The 24780-nt window shown below is 42.3% G+C and overlaps 1 protein-coding gene across 1 annotated transcript in view; it reads right to left on the bottom strand.

The window, feature by feature from the left end:
- Positions 1-16281, bottom strand: part of stat5a (signal transducer and activator of transcription 5a) — a 94779-nt gene extending 78498 nt beyond the window's left edge. Inside the window, 20 exon segments of the mRNA XM_073495011.1 lie at positions 445-785; positions 1232-1284; positions 1470-1571; positions 1728-1838; positions 2246-2297; positions 2420-2575; positions 3832-3974; positions 4241-4335; positions 5036-5242; positions 6192-6284; positions 7021-7143; positions 8114-8201; positions 8958-9137; positions 11523-11678; positions 11985-12136; positions 12237-12367; positions 13012-13186; positions 14145-14234; positions 15420-15576; positions 16148-16281. Of these exon segments, the coding sequence (XP_073351112.1) occupies positions 445-785; positions 1232-1284; positions 1470-1571; positions 1728-1838; positions 2246-2297; positions 2420-2575; positions 3832-3974; positions 4241-4335; positions 5036-5242; positions 6192-6284; positions 7021-7143; positions 8114-8201; positions 8958-9137; positions 11523-11678; positions 11985-12136; positions 12237-12367; positions 13012-13186; positions 14145-14234; positions 15420-15576; positions 16148-16275 (2733 nt within the window). The 5' untranslated portion in view covers positions 16276-16281.
- Between the last annotated feature and the right edge of the window lie 8499 nt (positions 16282-24780).

Raw genomic sequence — 24780 nt, forward strand, 5'->3', positions numbered from 1 at the left:
GGGGGAGTGCCAGAGAAACAATAATAAAATAGAATTATTATAGAGAAAATAAATTCATATATTTTGTATACATAGATCATTTTCTATTTGGCTTATACATCAGCTAAGCGAAGCATTCCTGAGGTGCAAGGCTGTTGTGGACAACATGTTTTCTATTCAGCGTTGTGTGTGCTAGTGGAGGGAGTCGTGTAATAGTCTCAACCTTTTTCTATTAGACTGATGTATTTGCTGTTTTTCCTGTATAGCAAAAAAGTGGACACACAGAAAACTAATGTTGACCAAAAACAAAAGCCAGACAAAGCCTGACGTGACGCTACATCCTTGAGATACATCCCTAGATGTGGTCCAGTGGCTGGTGAGTTTGCACAGCCCTAGATTTGTCTTGACACAGCTACAGGAACAAGTGGACGGATAGGCAGAAAAGTCAGAAGGAAATATTCAAGCATACCGGCCAGACATGTAACACTTTATGCATCTAGACCTCATCGTTTCAAGCATAAAACATCCAAGGATATCCCTGTACATATCAACACAAATTACAAGAACAAAAACCCAAAAAGCGTACCTACTGGTGTGAATGTGGTGCAGAAACAACAAAAAGAACCAAAAGTAATGACTGTCAGTAGAATAATGCGAGGTAGCGTTGATGAGGAGAACAGAGGGACCTGAGAGGACAAGCAGGCAGCGGTGGGTAAATGCTTGGATTTGCATTTCTGTGTACAAACAGAAGACAAATAGCCCTGTGAGAGCGAGGGAGGTGCATAAACCCCCGTCATGGGTTTCAGCTGGTGAACAAATCAGAACAAATACAGCGTACACTTGCGCGTGTGTACCGTGTGCTGATGTGTGTGCTGTCAGTCACGGAGAGCAAAGAGAGTCACTCTGCCTTTAGGTTAGTGTATATCGATTAGAAAAACTGACAGAAACTGCAGAGCGATGAATCGGATAATGTTGTTGAGAGCGAAAGCAAAACTTTTCAATACTGTTTCTCTTTTTTGTCAAAGGGCAAGTTCAAGGTCACTATCAAAATACTGATAACCCATTTACGAGGATATAACGAAATAAAAACATTCAACTGTTAAAATGACTTCTTACAGTAGCATATTTTTGAAATCTGTTCAAAATCAATGGGAAATGCATGCACAATGTGAATGAACATAACCTTTTCTTTTCTTTTTCACAATACTGTAACATTGTAGGTTTTGCATTATACCTAGTCTGTTTCACAAACACTTATGGTCACAAATAAAACTAAGAGAAGTCACTGACATGCATGCTCTCATGCTGAAAAGAAAAATAAAATCACAACCATTATTAACATTTCACATTATAGCTATCTGAAAAAAAGAGAAATGAATGGAATTAAACCATGTGAAATGTCACTGCGAGTGGGGGAAGTTGGGAGGCAGGGTTTGTTTGGTGTTGTCACGGGTTAACAGATCCGGGGTCAGGATTGTTGGCCGCCCCACTGGCTCTCTACAGGCCGCCGGAGGAGCTCTTCTACATGCCTTGCCACGTCCATGGTGTCGTCCAGGTCGAAGTCTCCGTCGGCGTCCAACATAGGGTCACTCCTGCCACGGGACACAGAGTGGAGCCAGACCATACTCAGACGAGCCAACAGCACATCGCCAAAACAGCAGAAGCAACAAGACTCACTTTATTCACATGAAATGCACCCATACACTCATACAAAGCAGCTCATATGTTCAAAGGACTTGTTGACTCACATAGGTGGGTACATGCTGTAGGGGTGAGGGTGATTGACAGGTGCTGGGGAGGCGCCGTGATCCATATAGGTTGGATTCCCACTTGCTGGGTCTGGATTGGCTGTAGCAAACCTGTACACACACACACACACACACAAATGCACACACAAACCCAAGATAAAAGCCGATGAGTCTGCGTTCAGCAGTTGCCTAAGCAACTACCCTCAGCGTGTTTTCCAGGCCTCGCTGCATGATTACGGCCGTTTTCTGTATTGCGGGTGAACCGACCGTGGAGATGAGGGAGCGGGGCCTGCTAACTAACAAGCCTAACTCTAATGATGAGTGGAATACAAGCTCACTCAGGAACCCTGGCCATCCTTAATTGGCCTCCTCCAGCTGTAACAGCTATCTAATAGCTGATCTGAATTCAGGGTCCAATATCTAGTGATTAACTCTTAATGGTGCCAGAGAGGAAATCTGTTGGGTTGATGTCAGGGAAGAAAGAAAGGAATGGAAGAACAAGAAAGCTTGATACTTACTCGGGCACCACTTGTTTTATTTGCGGCTTCACGTAGCCATCCACTGCTTTGGCTTTAAAACAAACAAGCAGAGGGAGAGAGACAGCTCAGTGCGGGACATCAGTTTACTACTCTGCAACTGTGATATTACATTTCGAGGGTAACAGCTGCCAGCGCAAACAGAAGGTTGCTTACAGAGTGGTGGGGTGTAATATTTGGAGAACACCTCATCCTTGGGTCTGTCGGGGTAGAGGAACAGGAGATGATTGAGATCGCTGATGCGGTCAGCCAGAGAGCGAATGGTGAAGTCTTTGGTTGTGTAGGGCATGAGGTTCCAAACCATTCTCTCACCTGGAGACACACAGCACACACACCGTAGTATCAGCTGTGATAGTAATATAATAAGTTATTCTCCAGGCCATTTTCAGCATTATTACAGTGTAGTTTTCATGGTCCTGAGTTTCAGTTTTGTGATTTCCTGTTTTATGTTGAAAGTTTATCCTCATTTGTCATGTTTTACTTTCCACTTCTTGTCTTTGTCTGTTTTCCTGCCATTTTTTCCTGCTCACCTGTGTTACAGCTTTTGTTGCCTTAAAGCTCACTTTTTGTTCTTTTACCTACCTGCCTCTGAGTGTCTCGCATTTGGGTCCATTTTTGCAAAAGCTTGACAGTAGTTCTCACTTTAAAAATCTAAAAGCTACATCACTCGGCTATCCCATAAGATTTTGTCCTCAGGCACTGAGCTACCATAGATAGCTGATGACAAAAGTTGTTATCAATTATGTTATACACAGATCTAACTCACAGCTCCATTTAATCTCTTTACACTTGCAATAACCAGTGTATTGTCCTCTTGCTGGCAGCAGAAACAAGATGTAAGAGTCTAACACTGACATAATATCACTTTTAAAATGGAGGCTCTGCTGTTCATTCACCCGTTGGTGAATCATAGTATTGGAGCTCCATTGATGATGGGTTTTTTTTCATTTCCAGCTCACGCACAACTCAGGCTGAACATACTCAGTCTTGATTGAACTAATTCTGATCCAACTCTTCTTGAACTCAAAGTTTCCCTACTCAGGCGACTCAGAACTCGGAATATTCCAACCTCCTGCTAAACAAATGTACAATGGAATGCAATGTGCTGTAAAATAAAATGTATTATGGTAACCTCTGTAACCTCGTAAACCTTGTTTATCATGCAAGGAGGCTGCATTGCTGAGGATCTGATTCTGTGTAGGTTTTTTTGTTAACTTTTGGCGTCTTGCATCTGGAGGGCTTGAAGGTCAGGAGTTTGGACAAGGAAATTTCAACCTCCGATGTTAACTGGATTACAGCAACACACAGTTCCGGTCAAAACTCAGAGATCTAAACTTGCTTTCTGAAAAAAGGCCCGAGCTCTGATTCATGCTGATATTTGCAAGAAAATTATGCAATCTCCAAATTGGGTTTTAACTGTCACAGTCACTGGTTTTATTTGACATTTTCATTGGGAGTCTGTCTGGCGCCTGGGAGACAAGAGAAGAGTTATGGTCGCATGAGAGTGGTGCGCTTCAGATGAATGCAAAGAGCAACATTTTCTAGTAACACATATTTCCATGTCATACCTGCTTTGTTAGGATTTTCTGCCACCCAGGCAATTGTAATGCCTCCGATCTCAGAGTCACTAAAGCGCAGAAGGAAAGTGCCGTTGGGTTTCGACATCAGCATGTCCTGAGCCTGCTGCTTGTTCACAAAGCCCAAGATTGCTCTGAAAAATAGACGAAAGAAGTGTAGAAAAGAAGAGAGATGAAAATTGTTATGTGTCTAGTTTACTGGCGAGAGCAGGTCCAAGCCCTCAGGCTGCCATGGAAAATCATGAAAGTGAACCATTGCCTGAGTTACCAGAGTGACAAAATGGGAACAAGAAAACATACACTTTCACTGAACATGCAGTCCAGCTGTCATATTGAAAAAAGAGAGGTATTCCTTAAATTTTTTCTCAGCCAAAGATTAAAACCTCAGCAGTTTCCTTACCCATCGTTCCAGTGTGGTTTGAGATGCTTTTTTGTGAGTTCCATCACACCATCAAACCACTGCCAAAATGTGAAGTTCCTCCCCGGCAAGCTTTCCTGTAAGTGAAAAGGTTTTGGAAAAAAGATTTGTTTGAAAAGCACACAGTATTCAAACAGACATGAACGTATTTTAAAAGGTTTTCAGATAACCACAGATGTCCAACCGGTCTATAAATACAGAGCACAACATGTCCTCATCCAAGTGGTGTTTATGATTTAACCAAGTGTGCAGCTGGATGTTTAAATGTTGTGTATGTGAGAAAAAAGAAGAGATGGGGGACTGTGTGTACATGTGTAGCTTATACGCCGTTCGGTGAAGTGGCTGAAACTTGATGTTCCCGTAATCTAATGAGACTGATGGTGTGTGCTGAATGTGAGTGCGTTTTCTGCCATCACCAGCTGCTTTGAGCCAGAAAATTAGGCCTCCAGCCTTTCAGTGTGTGGACAAACAGGCCCATTAAGATGAAGACCTGGCTACCAATGAGGCGTTCTCAATCAAGTCGACTACAGAATAGGGCTGTGGGGACGCTGCAAATGGAGCATGAAATTTTCTATACATGAATAACCAACAGTGAAGCCCTCCATGGAGAACAAGCATGTGGCTGAAAATGGCTTACTGAAACTGGCCTGTGGGCTTTTGAAAAATGCAAAGAGGAGAAAACCTTCTTTAGGTCTTATAAATATCCATAGATTACCACTGATAGTCAAGCTCTTTACACAGACCATGTGTTTATATTCATGGAGAAAAGAGACGTACCCTGTTAAACTGTGACCAAGTCATAGTCATGTTGCGGTAGTCGTCAGGGTTGTTGCTGGAGCTGCTGAAAGCCTTTTGAGCCAGGAAGACCAGGTTCTCCTCTGACAGGCCCCGGTTACTCTGCACTTCAGCCTTGTATTTCATGTTGATGGCATCGCAAAGCTGAGGCCAGAGCACCTTGTCTGGCACAAGGAAAGGCACCCGTCCCTGCAGACAGCAGAGGAGACGGCAGTGGATTTACATGAGCTTTATCGACACGAGCAATGCGGCAGCAGCATTAAGAAACACATGGAGAAAATGTGCAAACATGAGCATGTATACAAGAGAATAGACAGCTGTTTCCAGAGGAGCATTGTTTCCGGAAGGATTTAGCTAATTTTTAAAGGGTAGCTCCACTAATTTTACACATCAAAGTGTGTTTACAGGTCCTGGGGAGAACTACTGCATATACGGCTCATGTTTTCCTTTTTGGTGATACAAAAGGGGTTGTGGATACTGTATGGTTTGACAGCAGTGGGTTTTTGAGTTAAGGAGCTGCTGAATGTGATCAGATCACCAACACAGCTGTGAACTATCATGCTATTATAGTCTCTATTTTAGCAATGTGTCATTGTGTCAAGGTCCTTGAGACCAAAACGTCGACCTTTTAAATAGATCAATGCAGAGATGGTGTGTGAGGGAATTGACATTTTGTTTTTGGAATCTGGAACTGTTTTATTACCTCCGCCAAGGAGGTCATGTTTTCACCGAGTCTGTTTGTTGGTTGATTGGCTTTATAGCAGGATTACACAAAAACTACAGGATGGATTTCCACAATACTTGGATGGAGAATAGGTCTTGGCCTAGAATGGACCCCATTAACTTTTAGAGCGGATCAGGATAAAGGGACAAATCCAGGAATTTTTATTCACTTTCATTAAGACTGTAAGGGTGTTTTCCGACATTTTCATTACTTTCTCAGTGAATAATGCATGGATCTTAATGGAAAAAAAGTGTTTTTAGGTGGCTGGTATGTATGAGTGAGAACAGATTGATGCACACAAAGGGGACTGTTAGGCCTTGGCAGAGGTATGCGTATGCGTCAACTCAGGGAGATAGTACAGAAAATTTATCTACAAAGAATTTCGAACAGTGACACACACAAACATTTACTCACCGGCTCTGCAAAGGCGTTGTCCCACAACACAGTTGCTGTGGCATTATTGTCTTGGCTACCGTGAACTATCACCACTACAGGAAGTGATAACGTCTGTTAAAAAGAAGCAGGCTGTGTCAGTAAATGCTGGACATACTGCAAAACAACATGACCTTCATAGTATATCTGTGGCTTTATTGGTGAGCAAAAGCTTTTTAAACCACATAGTAAAATTACTGGGAAAGATGACAGATGAGGAATGGGAATGAGTGAGATTGGTTGGGCTGTTATGGTTCACTGTATATCACTGTTTGTGGATGCTCAGTGTTTTGCGTCACGCTTCCACCCAAAGTACTTGGAAAATAAAGTCACAGGAACTACTTTTCAAGGAACTAAAAGACTTCTTCAGCCCGCTGTTGTCTGCATTTCCACAGTGGTCCAAAGCTCAGCAAAGATTACGCAAATTAGTACGCTGATATATGAAAAAGCATTTTCAGGCTGTTTTCATGCATCATTTTTGCATGTGACTGCACAACAACAATTTTTGGACTTTGTCTCTGCTCATCTGTTGTACGCTTTCTTCTGTAACTCCATGCTGATGATTTTGGAAAGTCCTAGCTCCAAGCAAGGACTTTTTTGGAGGTTAAAATAAATTCCACAGAACTTAATTTAGACCTGGTCACTGGTGGTAGTCACTTCCTAAAAAGGCTGGGGAAAGTCCTGCAGTTGAATCATGGCTTTAGGCTTAAGAATGAGTCCCACTTCTGGAAATGTATGAATGGATAGTGTGATTTGCGTGTCAAGGATAATGTAGTCTTTTCTTCCACCTCATCTATCTGCGTCCTCTTACCTTCACTTGAAAGACAAGCTCGTTGCCGCCGACACTAAATTGGGACTCGAACAGAATCGTGAACTTCTCTTCTGTGACGGATTCTGCTCCTCGCCTGTCCGATCGCTTGATCCTCTTCAAAGACTACATGAAAGATGATATGTAGGAATAAGGAAGACTGGATATATACACTGTACATATTGCCTGCACAGTTAGGCCGACAATGCACATATCCTACTTACAGTACATGCATGTATAATTCACTTTGAGTCAGACTACATGTAAATAATCCATTGAGGTCTCTGTGGATTATTGCTAACAACACGCGTGATGTATAGAGAGGCTCTCCTGAAGCTGCAAACTGATCCTTCAAAGCACTGCTGAATTGCTATGGTTTTGTTGGTGGTAAAAAAAAAATCATATAGGGATTATTTTGGAGAACAAGATATGTAGGCCAGGATATCTTTGCAGCGCTATAGTACTTTATTAATGTTGTTTTGTCACATATATTTAGCTTGTGATTTCTATATTGCATTTGGCAATATCTTGATTGCGCTAATATTTCTATTAATGGTGCAGCTTTAGCACATACTCTACTGTACCAGTCAAAAAAATGCAGCAAAATGCCCCCTTGGGTGCGCCAATAAAAGACAAAACATGACAACGTGCCCTCAAGGGCGTCCTTCCAGTTGACAAAACATGGTGAAGTGCCCTCTCTTCACTATAAATATGTCACAGCTTTCTGACGCTGGTGCCCCACTACATACAGCTGGTGCCCCCTCAAACATCAGTCCACCACTGGTTATTTCCACATACTGTCAGTTTATTATTCTAGAAATCCGAAAGCTATTGAAACTTCATTGGTAACACGTGAAGCAACCCCACCTGAAGGAAATATTTTTACAGTTACCACAACAACAAAAAAGTGGCTTTTCAACAAAGCCAGTTTTGCCCTGAATTTACATAATAATGGACATGATGATCAAACACATCTTGGCAATTGCTTCACTTAAGAGCTACTTACTGTATGTACAAGTAAGCTGCTCTCTAGTACAGACCCGTGGACAATGTGATAATTAACCCACTGTAGATGATTCACTTCAGGAGCACTCACCATGTTTCTGAAGTGGGCGCTGAGAGTGCCTGTAGTCTGGTGATACTCCATCACACAGTTATTGTTGAGAATTTCCCCACTGCTGTCACTGAAGGAGAGAAAGAATCAAGGAGTGAGCTGTACTGTCTGCCTTGGCGCACTTGAGTACAGAATAAAACTCTTCCCAGAACAAATTAAAAGAAAATGATGCTTGTTTGGGCGGCAGAGTGAAAAACATGCTGGGTTTTCGGAACGATGTTCAGTCATTTTCTATAAAAATTAACTATCTCCTCTGCATGAGAAACCACCAAACAGATGTCTCTGGACTGCGGGTTGGGTGCCATACCAAGTGGTTTAGATGAGAAACAGCAGAAGTTGGCTGAGCTGTTGAATTGCTCACTCGTTTAACCACTGGCTGCCTGGCTGACCTACAGTCTTGGAAGGTTGTATTAGTTGGCAGGAATGTGTAACGAGGCTGTGGAACAGGCTAAATGTGGATTCTGCATCCACACCATAGATTCCTCTGAGACATTGTTCAAGTTCCAGCCCTGTCTCTGTGGTGAGGTCTGGAAACACACAAGACCAGAGTTCATCCTGGGATCCAGTAATCCTGGTAGTAAATGAGGACTCTTTAACCTAATGGTGCCGCAGGGGCTCATCACAGTGTCCCCACTAATGGAAGCAGGGATACTGAAAAATGTGTATACAAAGAACAATAAAGAGCTGGATGAAGTGTTGTTCGGTTAGGTCACCAAGTAGGTGAAGAAGTCGGACCCTCCAGAAAAACTTGAATTTCTTTTTAAATAGTTTTTGTGTGTTTTTTCCTTTTTAACCCACCCCATCATGGACGGGACACTGGACTTACTTTCTTGTGTTTTCGTTCTTCAGCAGGGCCTTGGCTTGTTGTTCACTAATAATGGTGGCTTTGACCTGTGGAGGGTTCATGTGCACATTCAATTTCCCACCCACTAGAAGACGCACTGTAGCGGCAAACTTGGTTTGGGTTTTTAGCACTTGTGGAGGCTGTTTCTCAATGATGAACGTGCTGTGGAGACAAAAAAGAGAGTCGGACTGAATGACAAAGTGCTGCTGATTAGGTGGCTCACACTATGCATGCATTTCATAAAATGGAGACAATAATAAGTAAAATCATGATTTAAAGAAGCCACTAGATTAAACAAGACACTTTACTTTATATGTTGAAAAAGGAGATGATTGGCTGCTCTTTGTAACACAATGTTGAAATTGTGTCAGATGCTCTTGGAAAATGGGGAAAAAAAACAGAACTTCAAAAACCAGAGGCAATCCAAGCACTCCAAACAAGAAAAAAGTAAACAAAATGAGAAGGGAACTATTAAAAAGCTGTAATTATAGTGGCTAAATCATTAAACAGCCAGGCATTAAAAAAGAACGATCTCATATAACTTAAACCCAGGACCTTCTTGCTGTGAGGCAACAGTGCCAGTTGCTCCTTGTGCTGCCCAATGCCAACATGTTTTGACCATGAGGTCTTCATCAGGGCTCCAAACAACAAACACCATGATGGGCTTAATAAGAGGGGCCACACTGGGCTGTTTGTTGTTTGGAACCGTGATGAAGACCTAACAACTGAGACACGTCAGCTTTTTTAATGACTGGCCTTTTATCTTTTAGATTTAACCACTACAATAAAAGGATTTTTTAAAAATATTTCATTCCTCGTTTAGAACTTTTTCTTGTTTTGAGCGCCTGGATTGCCTCAGCTTTTTGAAGTATTGTTTATAGGGATTCTACCAGCATTAGCATGACGATGCAACATGTAAAATCTGCTTGTTAATAGCCATAATGGCTTATTTGGATGCATTTTTACCATTTGTTTTCAAATAAATCTCAAATAATTGCTGAGTCTTCAGTCAGACTGCAGAGGGCTGCAACTGATGTGAACACAGAACTTAAACAATGCATCACTACTGCACAAATGTTTAGAGGATTTTATGCATTAAACATGTTTATCAGACTTTAAGTGCACATACAATGTGGTCTGGCGTGAAATGCTGAATGCAATTTAACTATTTACAAAGCAAACTCCGCAGGGTTCCTTTAAGCTCTAATGACCTGCCGATTTGAAAATTACCTTAATTGCAACCATGCCCGCTGATGGAAGGTCATGAATGTAATTACTTTTCAGTCAACAAACAGCATCAACATTACTTTCTTCTCACAATGTTGATGTGCTGTCCACATGAACACATAGCATTAGGAGGAATATAGAGAGGATGTTGTTGAGGAAACATAACCCGTGCTTGTATTGTGCATGATAGGAGTGCATTACTGTGTAGGAGCAAGCTTGTCTGTGGCCAATCAGAAATCGTTGTGACAGAGACATGGCTTTGCAATGTGTTATGGGTCCCTGTAGGGACAAACTTCGAGGATTCTGTCAAGAACTTTCGACAGAATTATACTTAAAAGGGCTAAAAGACCCTGGCAGATGCACCTCTGGGCCAAAAATAATGTACTGAAAAAAGTTGCATGTGCCCCTGCTTTCCTTTAATCTCTCACACACTGCACACTCTTTGCTTTGCAGAACCTCCATCATTTGAATTCTGACAATGGCCAACACTGAATGCAGGAAAGGGCAATACCTCATTTTATATAACTGTCTGACTGACATTTATGGCCTTAAGTCAACTTAAAGGGGAATTGCCGTTTTTTACAACCTGGACCTTATTTCTAGCATAAAATACAATCATTTACTCACCCAGATAACTTTGGTGTCATTTGGAGTCGTTCGGACGAAATTAGATCCAGTGGAGCGCCGCGTATATCCATATAATGCGAGTGATTGGGGCACCGAAGCGCAGCCTCTATATAACGCATTATCTGCCGCGAAACTAGTTCATTTCACCAATATTTTGTTATGATACGCTAGTGCTATTCCCCTCTGAGTCCGGGGTTGCCTGTTATCAACATCCGGGGTCCGTAGGTTGACCTAGCTGTTTAGCCTAGTCGCAGCCGTTTGTTGTTCTTTGGCCAGCTGTTCCTCTCTCTGCCTCCGCATCCTTCTTTCAACGAGCTCCTCATCCGTGTACTCTGGCTCAAAACGGTAAGGACGTCCATCATAAACAAAGTCATCGTCCACCACCTCAGAATCAGAAAAATATTCAGCCATGTTGCAAAAAACTATCAGTAGCAAACGACAGGTAAACAAGCCGGCTGTCACGGGTGTGCGCGGCACTCAGAGATGACATCATCCAGGTCAGAGGTTAGTAGGTCAACCTACAGACCCCGGATGTTGATAACAGGCAACCCCGGACTCAGAGGGGAATAGCACTAGCGTATCATAACAAAATATTGGTGAAATGAACTAGTTTCGCGGTCCAGGTTGTAAAAAACGGCAATTCCCCTTTAAGATTCATCCTTCTGAAGTATAGATGAACACACACATGCATACCTGGTGACCAATGCTGAGATGATATCTGTAATAGTACTGTTGAGTTCATTTAGGAGCTCTTCAATGGGGCCGGGGATGGGCAGCTGTTGTCTGAGGTGCTCTGCCCTCCGAATCTGCTGCCTGTTTTGCCAGATAGTTTCTGCAAGCTTCTCACACCTGACACACACAAACAAAAACATTGCTCACTCTACATTGCTTACAGAAAATTGTAGTGCTGAAGGTTTTACTCAAGCAGGACACAAAGAAAGGCAAAGACAGCAAAGCCAGTCTGAAAATAAGGGAGCCAAAGTCTTAAAGTGAGACATGTCAGACTGGCCTGCCTACATCTCTCATTTTAGGGAGCGAACAAACTTTGGTAATAAACCCAGCGGTAGTCAATTGAAGGCTTGTAAACCTGTGACCCTTTGCTTTGTGAGGTAGTCCAGAGGCTGTGATCTTGGTGGGAGGTGGAGGAGAACTCACCAGGACTGCAGGATGTCCAGGCCTCCCTCCGGCGGGCCCCCGTTGCCTGCCAGCTGTTGCCGTCTCTTCCACTGGATCAGCTCGTCATCCAGAATGATGGTCTGCTGCTTCCTCAACAGCTGCAGTGTTTTCTGGTGCTTCTCCGCCAGGTCCTGCACATCAACAGAAATGAAGAGGTTGATTTGCAATCACACTTGAGCGCTCTTGCACATACATACAGCACATTAAGGTTGTGTTATGTTCATGTCTTACCAGTCTGTATTTCTGTAGTGTGTTGGCCTCTCTGGTCAGCCATGCCTCCACAGTGGCCCTCTTGCTGAGAAGGGCGGGCTCCCGTAGCTGTCGGTCAGCAGGGGGAAGCGTTGCCAGGCTGGTCAGCTGAGCTGAGGAGGGGTGGGGTTGTTGCCGTCCAAATAGAGGAGGGGAGGAAAAGAGAGAGGAGGTAAAAATCTCTGACCTGTGCACAGACAGTGTACATTATCCCCTGAGAGGAATAATGATTTACTCAGTAGAGCCTCCTATAGCATAACACCGACGTCATAACAGCTTGGTTGATGTTTTCTGAATGAGGAAACATATATGCAAAGGTTGCTGGGTTATGAAAGCTCCTGGTGTTTGTTTTCCATGGCTGATCTACAGCTGATCTGCTGTGAAATGTATGTGAAGCATGTGATCTTTATACAGTTTCACACCTTTATAAGTTTGATTCATGCAGCACTGCAGCCTCACAGTTAGGAACAGTTCGATATAACTGCACCAAACCACTCAGTGCTTTAACTAATGATTATTATAATTAACCAATTAATCACTGAGTTTACAAAATGTAAGTCTAGTGACTAGGTTTTTTCCAAATTGAACTGCATTATATCAGGAAAGCAACAAATCTGCATCAGAAAAGCTTCAACCTGTTGTTTGGCATGTATGATGAATGACTTATTATCAAAACTGTCGACAATCTCCTCACAGTTTGGTCAGTCAAAACATTTCTTTTCGCTGCAATAACGAGATGCAAGCCCTCTGGTCTCACCCTGGATGCGAAGGCTCTCCTGGTACTGGATGATGAAGTACTCCTGGTTCTGTTGGAGCTTGCGCAGATCATTCTCAGTGTCCTGGGTCAGCAGGCGAAGCTCCTCAAAAGCTTGGTTTATCTGTTGGTATTTCTGAGACATGCTGTCCAACATCCCACCCACCGGAGAGCTCGACTGTCAATTACAAAGTGAGATAGAGAGACAGGCACAGAGAGACGGCGGATGTGAAATTGGAAAAAGTAATTGGTAAGGTTGGTTTTCCATTGGACGGTGCATTGGCCTGTATATTGTCTGTCATTGGATTGTTTATGATAGTTGTTAAGGGAAATGGCCGGCCACTGGTGAATTGAGAGCTGAGCTACTGGGTCTATCTGTGGGGGTCGGAGCAGAGATACAAAACCAAGCTGTACTTAATGCTTTATTATTTAACTGTAAAGTGACCACAAGCCACAAGGGAACACTGCTCATAGGGAAGGAAGAAATGTATTTGCTTGTCGTATACAGGCAGACTGCATGGCTAGTTAAATGAGAGAGCACTATGGTGCCTAAAGGCTCAGACTAAACAGGGTGAAATTCAATCAGTCCAAATATGCATTCCACTAATAGAAAAGGCATGTTGTGACTGAAAATCAATTCACCCCAGGAGTTGCTGAGAGTCACATGTTTTATGCACTGCTGGCTTTATGGTTTTATAACTCAGTGCTCGTAATAAACCGTGAAATATTTGACTTCCATTTTGACTTCCTTCCTTATTGCGGTGTTACAGTGGAGAAATACAAAAGGTTTACTTTTACAGGCTGTTTAACAGCATGATTGAGAAGGTATGACCGACTGCAGGTTTTATATTTATCATAATTCAAGGGAATCTGCAGACCCCGGGGGGATAAATGGAGAAAACAGAGAGTAGTTACCCAATTACCCAATCTATGAATCAGTCACCATTATGTAGTTGAGTTTCTGTTTGTGTTTGCAGGCTTTGTGAAGACTATGAAATGAATAATGCATGGGGAAGCCGCAGGTGTGTGAGGTTTATATTTCAGTGGGGATATCCGAGTGTAAACAAACAAGTGTGCATGCAGGTGTCAGCTTGCGTATGCATTTTACAACACACACACGCATGCATCCTACTCACATTGGTGGCCTCTCTGACGAGCCTCTGCTCTGTGTAGAGGATATGTTTGATGCATCGGACCAACTCCAGAGGACAGCGGTCATACGTGCTCTGAAAGACAAGGACCACATGTGCTGTGTTAAGGCTTGTTAGCTCCTGACGAGCGGAGTGGCTGCTGCACACAGGACTCACCAATTTAGCCGCATCAAGGAAGCTCGCTAAGTTCCCGAGTCAACGCGCAGAGACACTAAAACCCATTAGACGAGCCTAATGAGACTCATCTCTGATGAACAGTGCACTTCATATAGCCACATGACTCATTAGCATACACACACATTGTCACGCACACACAACAGTGAAGTGTTTATGAGTTACAGTAATATTTTTACCAATGATGTGTGATGTTTGTGGTTTCACTTTCTGTTTGAAAATACTGTTTGCAGTCAGTTGATGACATTCTTGTTGTTTCCTGCCATAAGTGGAAGAATGTAGCTGCATTAAACCTAAATTGCTTTCAGCAAGCAAATTTTACAAGTAAACAAACCAGACTATGATGAAAAAAAGAGCACAGGGTGTCAGCATTATTGAAGTTGTGTAGGTAAATGAGAATCTAACAGAAAAGTAACAGAACACATACAGTCCACATCTCATATATCACATTCAACCACATCTGTATGTTCACAAAACTGAGTGGCAGGAATTCAGGATTGCAGTTTGATTCCACACAGCCAGCCCCCTTCCCCCTGTTTTTCTGCCTGGTTTCAGGGAGGGGAGAAGACAAACAGAAGAACGGATCTGTGAACAGGGAGCTTGATCATAAATAGCAGCGCTGGCTGGCTACCAACACCCTCACTTGGGCCGTCCTCTTGTTTTCCTCATGGTGGATACAACCTGTTCTTAAAACATTGTGTGCTTTGCTTGCTCTTCCTACGACCTACGGTGACAGGGGCTCTGAGTCGAGCCACTTTTTATTATTCTCAGACTGGAAAAAGTTTAAATGTGAGTGTTTGCTGAAAACGTGGCTACTGTCTGTGCAGGTGGAATTTTTATGATCTCACTTCAATACTCCTCCAGAGTTGTTTTTGTTCTTTTTTACTGCATGAAGAGTAGACACTTCATGCTCCAATATTTTTTTTCCTCTCATATATTTTTAGCCCTACTAGCAAACCAAAAAATCTGTCTATCAGACAGGCAGCATGAACAGGAAAAGTTGGAAAAAAGTCCATAAACATTGTAATGAACTTTCAGTGCAGTGCTCTTCTCACAATCTGTGAGGTACGTTTCCAAAATATTTACCTTGAGCTGGCTGGCGTAGTGTCCCAGTTTAATTTTGAGTAGGAAGCCGTCCTCTCCCACCTGGTGCTCGGCCTTGTTCTGCAGCTCCTGGATCAGACTATCCAGCAGGCGTTTAGCCTTGAACTCCTCCTGTGGGTTCTCCAGGTCTATGCTATCCCTAATAACACACACACACACACACATACATGCAGGCAAGACAAATAAGAAACAGTCATAAATAAACACACATGCTTAAAAAATTAACTCTAAGTAGTTGAAAATAACAGACGAAAAAGGGACAAAAAAGGAATCGTCTTAATGTGCCAAGCCTCTGGGAACAGCGCCAGGCTTAGAAGCTCATTAGACATACGTTGTGTGAAGGAATCGGCTGACAACATTTCTTGAGAGTCACAACCCGGGTGAAATGACTCATTACACTTTCATAATTTGATCCAATTGGACCGATAACATCTGGAACGTCTAGAGGAGTGGAGGGCTAATTCCAGTTAATTTTATTCCCAGGAAGGACGTTTGGCTTCACGCGCCACTGAACAGCTTTCATAAGACTGAATGGGGCGCCGCCTCTGACGCTGTATCCAGATTTCCCTTAATAGATCTACTCATGGAAAAACATACAGCACAAACATTTGTGCAGGCATATATGTGGGCATAACTGTACACATATGCACCCATGCACACACACACACACACACACACATTTATTCAGTTGGTGCTGCAGAGCAACTCACCACAGCTGGCCCTCTATCCACTGGGAAAGATAATGTCGCACCTCTATGGGGAAGTGCTGACCATATAGAGACTGCATCTGGTGCAGAGCATCTCCCTGGAGCTGCTGGGCCTGGATCCACACTGCCATCTTCAACACCCTGAAATTGATTTTAATAATCAGAATCAGAATCAGAAATACATTATTATCCCCTAGGGGGAAATTGTTTAAAAAAAAGGGGGGTTTGTTATTAATTCGAGAGCAGCAAACACAGCTTAAAGAAAATGATGATGAAAAAAAGAGATCACTCAAGGAAACTGTGAAACTTTCACTTTCAATTGACTGCTTGTTCACTAACCCCTCCCTTGAACAGCAACTGTAACTTGTCTCTGCAGGTCTGTTAGACTTTAACTTTCTTTTCTCTCCAGAGGCCTCAAGATCCCAAATTGATTTGAACAGATGTTATTGAGACGCCTTTTAAAGCAGAAATCATCAGAGTAGCTGCTGGACACACTGGGTGCAAAAGCTTGACGACGCATCAAGACTGTAAATATCGTCTTGTCAACTAAATTTCTGATCTTGGGGCTTATGGAGACTTTTAAAAAAATATATTTTAAATCAAGTCCCCATCTACTTCAGTTATTTAGAAGAATGCTGTTCTGCTGTGAAACTTGTGAACTTCACACAGATATGACATGGGGGTCATATCTGGGTGAACTTATCCTTTAAGGGCTTCCACAGGACCCAAGAGCTCCACACTGAGTGTTAGTGACTTTGTGGCAGGTCAATGCTGCTTGTTTCCAGTCAACACACCCACTCACCCTTCTCAAAAGTGGCAGAGTCACTGTCAGTAAAAGACTGAGCGATATGAGTACGCGGGAAGTTTGTGGTGTATGTGTGTATGTGTGCGTGCGTGTGTGTGTGTATTGGTAGGTGCCTGAGGTGTCAGTGGTTCTCCCTGACAGTGTGTTCATCTTTTTGTGTATCAGTGTTTATGTAATTGAAACAAACAGACCTGATCTGTTGGATCTCTGTCTGTTTCTCTTTCACTTTATCTCTCTCTGGCTCATTTCCTCTATTAAAAACTCCAGTTTACGACATCCAAAATAGCCACAAGCAATTTCCACACTGCTGCTGCCAAACTTGAAGACGTTTCCTTTACTTTCCCTATTTAAAGAAGAACAGAGGCTACTCAGTAATTAAACGTTACATTGATTTGTAACTGGGCACTTTGTCATGGGTATTGCATAAAAATCAGGAAGCCACTTCCCTGCACGAAAAGAAACCACTTTGGATTTAAGAGGATCTCATGACTCGAACAACTGACCTTCAGTCATCGTTCTAATGACGCCATGAGCTGGCAGGATAATAAATCAATTTCATGAAAAACTCCCAAACCACGTCGCAAACATCTCCTCTTATCTGATCGTCAGGCAAAGCACGTCCATGCGTGAGAGCCATGGCAAGTTGGCCCTCATAGCTGCGCCCACATTACAATCACTGTGTCTAGGTGAGATGAGCTTAGAAAGATAATTCCACTCCTTATGGTCTTTGCGTCTGTTGACACTAATCTTGTCAGGCTATGGTAATGCTCATCCATTCATATCGCTCTAAATATCTCCTGAACTTTTGACCTTTGACCCTCCAGCTTGTTCTTATCCAATGAAGACTTCAGACTAAAGCACAGACTTCAGAAGGCAATAACATTCATGCATCTACAACACTGTTTTAGTATTTGTATGAGCGGCTCACCTCACCATGGAGAAAAAGCTTTGATCCATAAATTCTGACAGTTTGCTTCAGTAAACTGTGAGCTGAAATCACACCAACAGCACTTGGCAGATGATTTTAAGGGACTTTTAAGTGTCAAAAAATTGAAGGAAATCTGCCTGAACTGATCAAATAATATTTAATGTTATTGCTATTTCATTAAAATTGTGCACAACAACTTCAGATCACCATATTTTAACGCTGAAAATTGTGATGTCTTTATTCAAACTTGTTATATTCATGTATATGGTTTTATAGTGACATGCTCTCTATCCTGTTGATGACACTTTCCCTACCTGAAACAACGAGCTGTAAACTCACAAACACAAGCGCAATTCCTCTGTTACTGTATCTCCGCTGTGGTGTAAACATGCAGGTTGTTTTCAGATATTGTGTGTGCGAAGGCAAAACTGAATAGCTGTTTTTCAAAAGACAATTAAGCACTTATCAAATGAGTAATGTGCACATGTTTTATCTGTGAGGGCATCAGCAGCGAGCATCAACACTCGCATCAGCTGACTGGAGGAGGAACCGAACAGGAAGAGCATGAATCCTTTTCAACCACCTCTTTCTGCTTTCTGTACCATCCAGTATTACACAGACACGGAGAGCATGCTGGGAGCTAAAAGCTTTAAACAGTGTTTGTTGTGCTGCCAAAAGACAGTAAGACAAACTGGTCCGTCTGTCTCTTTAACAGCCCTTTAAGGAGGAGGCTCCAGGTGCTAATTGCCCACCATTAGCACCTCCAGCAGGAGGATGAGATGCTTCCCTGCAGCTGTTTCACTCTGAATAACCGCAACGTCCAAATGCCCTGCCCTAAACCTGAGACAAAACTATGAAAACTAAAAACTCTCTTCCTTTGTCACTTTTCTCTGTATGGTACAACCCAAATCTGCTGATCTCCACTTGTAATTCACAGGATTTCTCTATTGTTGCAGTGGTAGCTATGACATCTCTTCACAGGAAACTCTTAACGCTGCCCATTGTACCACTAACTTCACAGCAGGTTAAAAAAGAAAGAAAAGAAAATCCACCTTACCTCTTGCCTTCAGCTCTGCGTTACCATGTACCAGCAGGAAACTCTAAAGAGGAGCACCACAAACCTGAGACAGACAGACAGAGAGAGAGAGAGAAAGAGAGAGAGAGAGAGAGAGAGAGAGAGGAAATGAGTCAACTTTGGGTGCTTCTGAGGAAGCTATCTTTTTCTTTTTCATAAGGACCAGAGCATTAACAAGAAACTTTATAGAGGCTGAAAGGGAAAGTCCAATGAACAGATTTCATTCATTCCAGTTTTCTTGGACATGTTAAAATAATAATGTAACATACCAGACTTCCCAGGGCTAGAAAGTACACAAGTGAAGCTCTCTTACTGATGTTATGTATCGCTCTTGAAGCTGTTGCAATTAAGAATATATTTTGGGCAAACAACAGCACGAACTGATGAGAGCTGGTAGAGATGTGGACAGAAATATACTATACTATAATTAAAGAAAAACTATTCTTTATTGCAACTCCTTCTTTCAGTTTCTTTGCTTGGTTGTACTGGCTATGATAGCGTTGCACATGATAACATGGTGACATCACTAAAAGATATAAACACAAAATAAGCAGTCAGCCAATTGGACAGGTTGACCATCAGACAGCCAGCAGTGCGGCCAGATTAGCTACTGCTTTATTTGGAGGTAAAACCGAAAGTGTCTGTAATAATCCCTTGTTGCACCATGTGTGTGCAGACTCATGCAAGTACAGTCGGTCAAAGAGTTTGAGCACATTAAGTTGGTTTAATTTAAAAACCCATCATTTTGTCTCTGTGTCAGCCCTCTGCACTCGCTAAACCAGGGTTGTTGTTTGTTTTTGTTCAGAAACTGAAAGGTCTCCAGAGTGGATCATTTTAAAACACAGGCTTGATGTTCAATTGAGCAAAATGATGACACTAACTGCCCCATGAGGGTTAGGAGCCATGGGAGTAATTTTGTGTCAGCTCTAACTTTCTATGTGGTCGATCATTTTAAAGGGGAACTCCACTGATTTGACACATCACAGTTTGTTTACAGGTATTGTGGAGTACCACTACATAAAGCATTTTGTGAATCCGGACGGAGCTGTGCAAAGTCTGATTGATGTCATTTGAGGCAATGTTGGTAAGGACCGCTGACTAGAATTTTGATAAATTCTGGAAGCATAACACACCAAAATCTCTGATTGAACTGCTGATTGTCGAGTTGCATTATGAGTGATATAGGCACCAGGTTTGACAAGAAAGAAAAATGCATGAAATAATACACAATCATTTTTGTTTTGCTACATTGATTTTGATTGTCGCCACATTGTGAGATGTCAGCAATCACTTGATGAGAACAGTGCTGTCACAGCCAAGCCAGATATACAAAAATATAATCCAGGTCGTAACATGTACTTTTTCTTCAAGTGCTGTCTACTGAGGTCGAGTCGATGCCTTGTTTTTTTGTCCTTTTCACACAATTCATCTTAGAAACACTCAACTGATCCATTTATGGAGTGATATGCATGTCTAGCTGAAAACAGAGATCTGTATGTAGTCTACAGACCCAGTTTATAATCAAGAGGCTGGTGGGTGTCAGAGCAGCTGTGTGAAGTTTTGAACTACAGCCTGAGAGATAGCCATGACTTTCTGCTCTGAAGTCGGGCCTATCATGATGGAGACAGCTCCACTCCAGAACAGCTGAAACACATATGCTGGCAGAAGCCTCCACACAAATATGTTTTACTGTCTAGACCTGTGTGCCTTGACTCGATCCTGCTTGTTTGTTCAAAATAACTCTCTCATGACCTAAAAATTATCTTCCACTTGAGCAATTTCCTTCAATAGTTGTCTTCAAGTTTTCCTGTGTGTCTCACTGGGCAAAGTAAATGTAGCCCTTATGTCATGTGATTGAAACTATGACTTCTTCCACAGGTCTGCATGCTCTGCTGACACTGCGCACTGATCCATGTGGTATAACCAGCATCAACTTATGTCTCAACCCAAAATATTGCCTCACCTGGTTGTGTTATGACTCATTACTGAGGGAAAAAAAATATTAAGAGGCTACGAAGCACAAGGACAACTCCCTTTTCAATTTCCTTTATCAGCGATTGAGAGGTCATGTGTGCTGATACCAGCAAATTATCACAGATGTTTTTATTGCACTACAATATGGGATTCATATCAGTGCTCACTAATGCATTTCTCTTCCCGTAACAGTGACAATGATGCACTGTGCGCTCAGTTTTCTGGAAACAGAGTGATGCTACTTGAGAGGTGAACGCTCTCAAGGAGACATAAGAAGTTATTATCTTAGCTCAAACATCTTCACATTGTCACAGAGGACAAGGATGGCTGCATTTTGAGGTTCAATACAGTGAAAATAATAGAGCAAAATAGAGTAGCTCTGCAAAAAAAGTTTATAACGTTCAGTGCACACACACACACACACACACACACACACCCCATTTTGCCTTGGCTCCCCCTTCAAAGATCATCAGTTGTCATTCTCTTTTATCTTTATTGCTATTCTCTTCCAACAGAGGGAGAGAGGCCTTGGCTCAATCTCCAAAGCTGTTCTAACACTCACACACACTTTTTGTTGCCCAATTTGAATTTACTGCAAACCGCACTGCCAACAGATTTTTCCTGTCTCGTTCTTTCTCTCTCTGTCTCTCCCTCACACACAGCAGCGCCGAATGCTGCATCCAAACCAATCCAATACCATGGCAACAACAGGCACTCATTTCACTCAACTGGTGAACTGCCAGTTAAGTGAATGAATCCACCCCAGCTTCCAGTGTTTCTACTCTCTCAGATACCAAACCACCCGCAGTTCCACATCAGGTTGAAGCAAAATCAGTCAACTCCCTCAGTGCCTTCAGACAGCGCTGGCAAGGATGCAAGGAACAACTACACTGGTTTTCTTTTTCAACCACTGTGCAGAATCGTGGCATATTTATGAGTTGAGAACGGGTGGATGAGAAATCATGAGAATGGCTTTCCAGCGAGCATTACACAACTGCTAAAAACAAACAAATCCAAACCCTGTCCTAACCAGCTGTACAGGGTTCTCAATACCAGCCCATACAGGGTGAATGTAGCTCTGTCTGGTCATCTATCTATTCCTATGTGTAAAAACAAGGGTACTCGCCATTTGATTCAACCCTCATATTCTGACGTTCAAAGTTCCGACTGTCGGTAAGCGATCTATTTAAAGACACAATAAGTAACATTTCTGCGTTAAAATGTCTAAAAATGACTCGACCTTTGTTATATATTTTGTTGAGTTGTGTACTTACATTATCCCAAATGTTTCCATTGTTTAAACCCAGAGAAATGCAATTTTGTCGTCTGTCACTGTAACTTTGACGACTCACATTGGACGATAGTTGACTTCACTTCCTGTTTTATTTTGTACCTTCTTGCATTTCTCTTGTTGGCCTTCCTGCTATTGTTCAGTTTCCCGCCAGTTTCACTCATCACCTGTTTTCAGTTACACAAGCAGTCATTTCAGTACTCATACTCCTAGTTGATCACAACCCGTTTGCCAGAGTTTTCATTGCAGACCTGCTTTCCATCATTGCAGCCATCATCGTTTCTGCCAATTGTCTGCCTTGTCTGATCCGCTGACTGCCACTCCTGCTTAAACTTCAAGCTACCAAGTAAACTTTTACTTTAGTATTCTTGTGTGATCCTCGTGTTTGAGTCCATTTTTGAGTTCTGGGGATCCTAATAACCCCCATGCTACTTATGTCTTTTCTTTTGACAGAGAGACCCATCGCAGCAGAAATGACATACACTGTGTATAATCACAATTATGAACCTCTAGTCAATGAGGTTGTGTAAAGTTACAAAACAGAAGAGGACACTCAATATAGCAGTCTCTAAGATTTGCCTGAAAAGTAGATCGTGGGCGCCTTCAACAATCGATCACAGTCTAAAATCTGAAGATCACCCACCCCTAGTGTAGACCAATCCACTTTACACTAAAGTAAAAACCCAATACTCATACTTGCTTCAGGGAATAATACATGTCAGCCTCTCTCCCTCTTTGTGGAACCACAGTAAGCAACTCCACTTCCATCTTGAGCGCTTAACTTGCTGTTGTTGTTCTTGAAAACCTCAAAAATTCCTATTTGACATTTGTTGAACTGCTTTTTAACAACTACAGCGGGCGCTAAATCATCGACTGTTGTTGCTTCAATGGCCGAGTAGTGTGATTCTAACCAGGACAAGTTTATTTGGTCTGAGACAGATTCACAGTGTCTTGTCACAACAGCACATATATCATGTATCAATCGCAATCACAGCATCTGTTAATACTCATCAGTTCATGCAGTAAATGAAATACAGAACAGGAGTAAACGTCAAAGCTCCAACTGAGTCAATCGGCTCTCAGTGGAAAACAAGCAAAGTCAACAAAGTCAACAAAAAGACATCTTTTAAGCCAAGCCCTCCCTGGTTTGTCCTGCCAAAGACAGAGCATTCAGTACACCATGAGCCTCCAAACAGGGAGAGGCTCTGGGCAACTGTGTGAGGACAGACCAAACAATCTAAGTAGCAGACATCCTCCTCTGCTGACTGATCTGTTCCAATGAGCTCCACTTGTGAGCCAGTGTGCTTCGTATTACAACATGAGCCACCCAGGCAACAGAAACAACACTGCAATCCCTCCTGAATTGGTCCCGAATCATAATCGACATCTCTGTCGTGCTCAGTTAGCTTGTGACAATCACAACATATTAGCAGAGTGTGACGAGTCTTTTAAAGCCCAGCTGAGAGTTGTTGTTTTATTTTCTTTTTTAAATGCCCCAAGTTTTTCAGAACATCTTCATTTCACTGCCTGCGATGTGAACAAAGTGAAATTAAACACCAACTCGTGTCACCCACTCTTTCCTCTGAGGAAAAACTGCCATTCATCAACGCAAGTGCTTCCTGTTAAGAAACTGTGCCACCCACCGTTCAAAGCAACCTTACCTCTCTCCTTTACACCAAAGCCGTGTGAATGCCAGAATCAAAAGGGCAAACACAGACAACATGCCATGTGATGCTGCAGCTAGTTTCATTGTGTTTTAAAAAACCCACTCATGGGTTTTGGCATGTTTTATTTACAACTGAGGCTAATTAACTTTACTGACAACTATTTGAAAGCATGGGGTGCCATTTGGAAGCCATCCATCAGATCTTAGGTGTTGAAACTGAAGTGATTCACCGACAGAATGGGTCTGTGCAAGTTGATTTTCATACTGTAGCGACATGGAGTGAATCCAATGGCTGCTTGGAAGATACAATATTTCAACGTCCTTATTTCACTCGAGGGTGCAGCGACACTGAGATCGTTTGGCCAATTATCAATTATTTTATAGTTAAATCAGTTATTATTAGTTTTTATTGAGACTCTCCACCTGATAGGACTAATTTGAGGGAGTCTATTCTAGTCTGGGCCAGTTGCTGTTGACAGTCAGGAGATAAAATTATACAGTGTGTGGTGTTTCACAATTTATCTACTGGTTCAGCCGCCTCATGTTGTTCTTACTGAAATTGTATGACAGGAAATGGGAGCATCTGCAGAAAGAGTTAAAAACGGCAATCAGAAAAAAGATAGCACAATGTTCCTTGATTTAAAGAGTATCATTTCATCATCAGTTCACCAAGATTTCAACAGCACAAGTTCACTCACCTACAGCTCTCTGACTCTTTTTGTTGCCTTTTCCATGAATTGCATGATAATGAGTATGAGGAGTTCTGTTTTGGTGCGGTCACACACACAGCCTCGCAGGAGGTAGAACTGGTTGGCAACATGACCCTAATCAAAGTCTACTGTCCCTTGTATTAAAAAAAATCTATGCATGCATGTTGAAATAAAGTGATACGCGTGT

The sequence above is a fragment of the Pagrus major genome, chromosome 23 (assembly GCF_040436345.1).
Source record: "Pagrus major chromosome 23, Pma_NU_1.0".
Taxonomy (NCBI): Eukaryota; Metazoa; Chordata; class Actinopteri; order Spariformes; family Sparidae; genus Pagrus; species Pagrus major.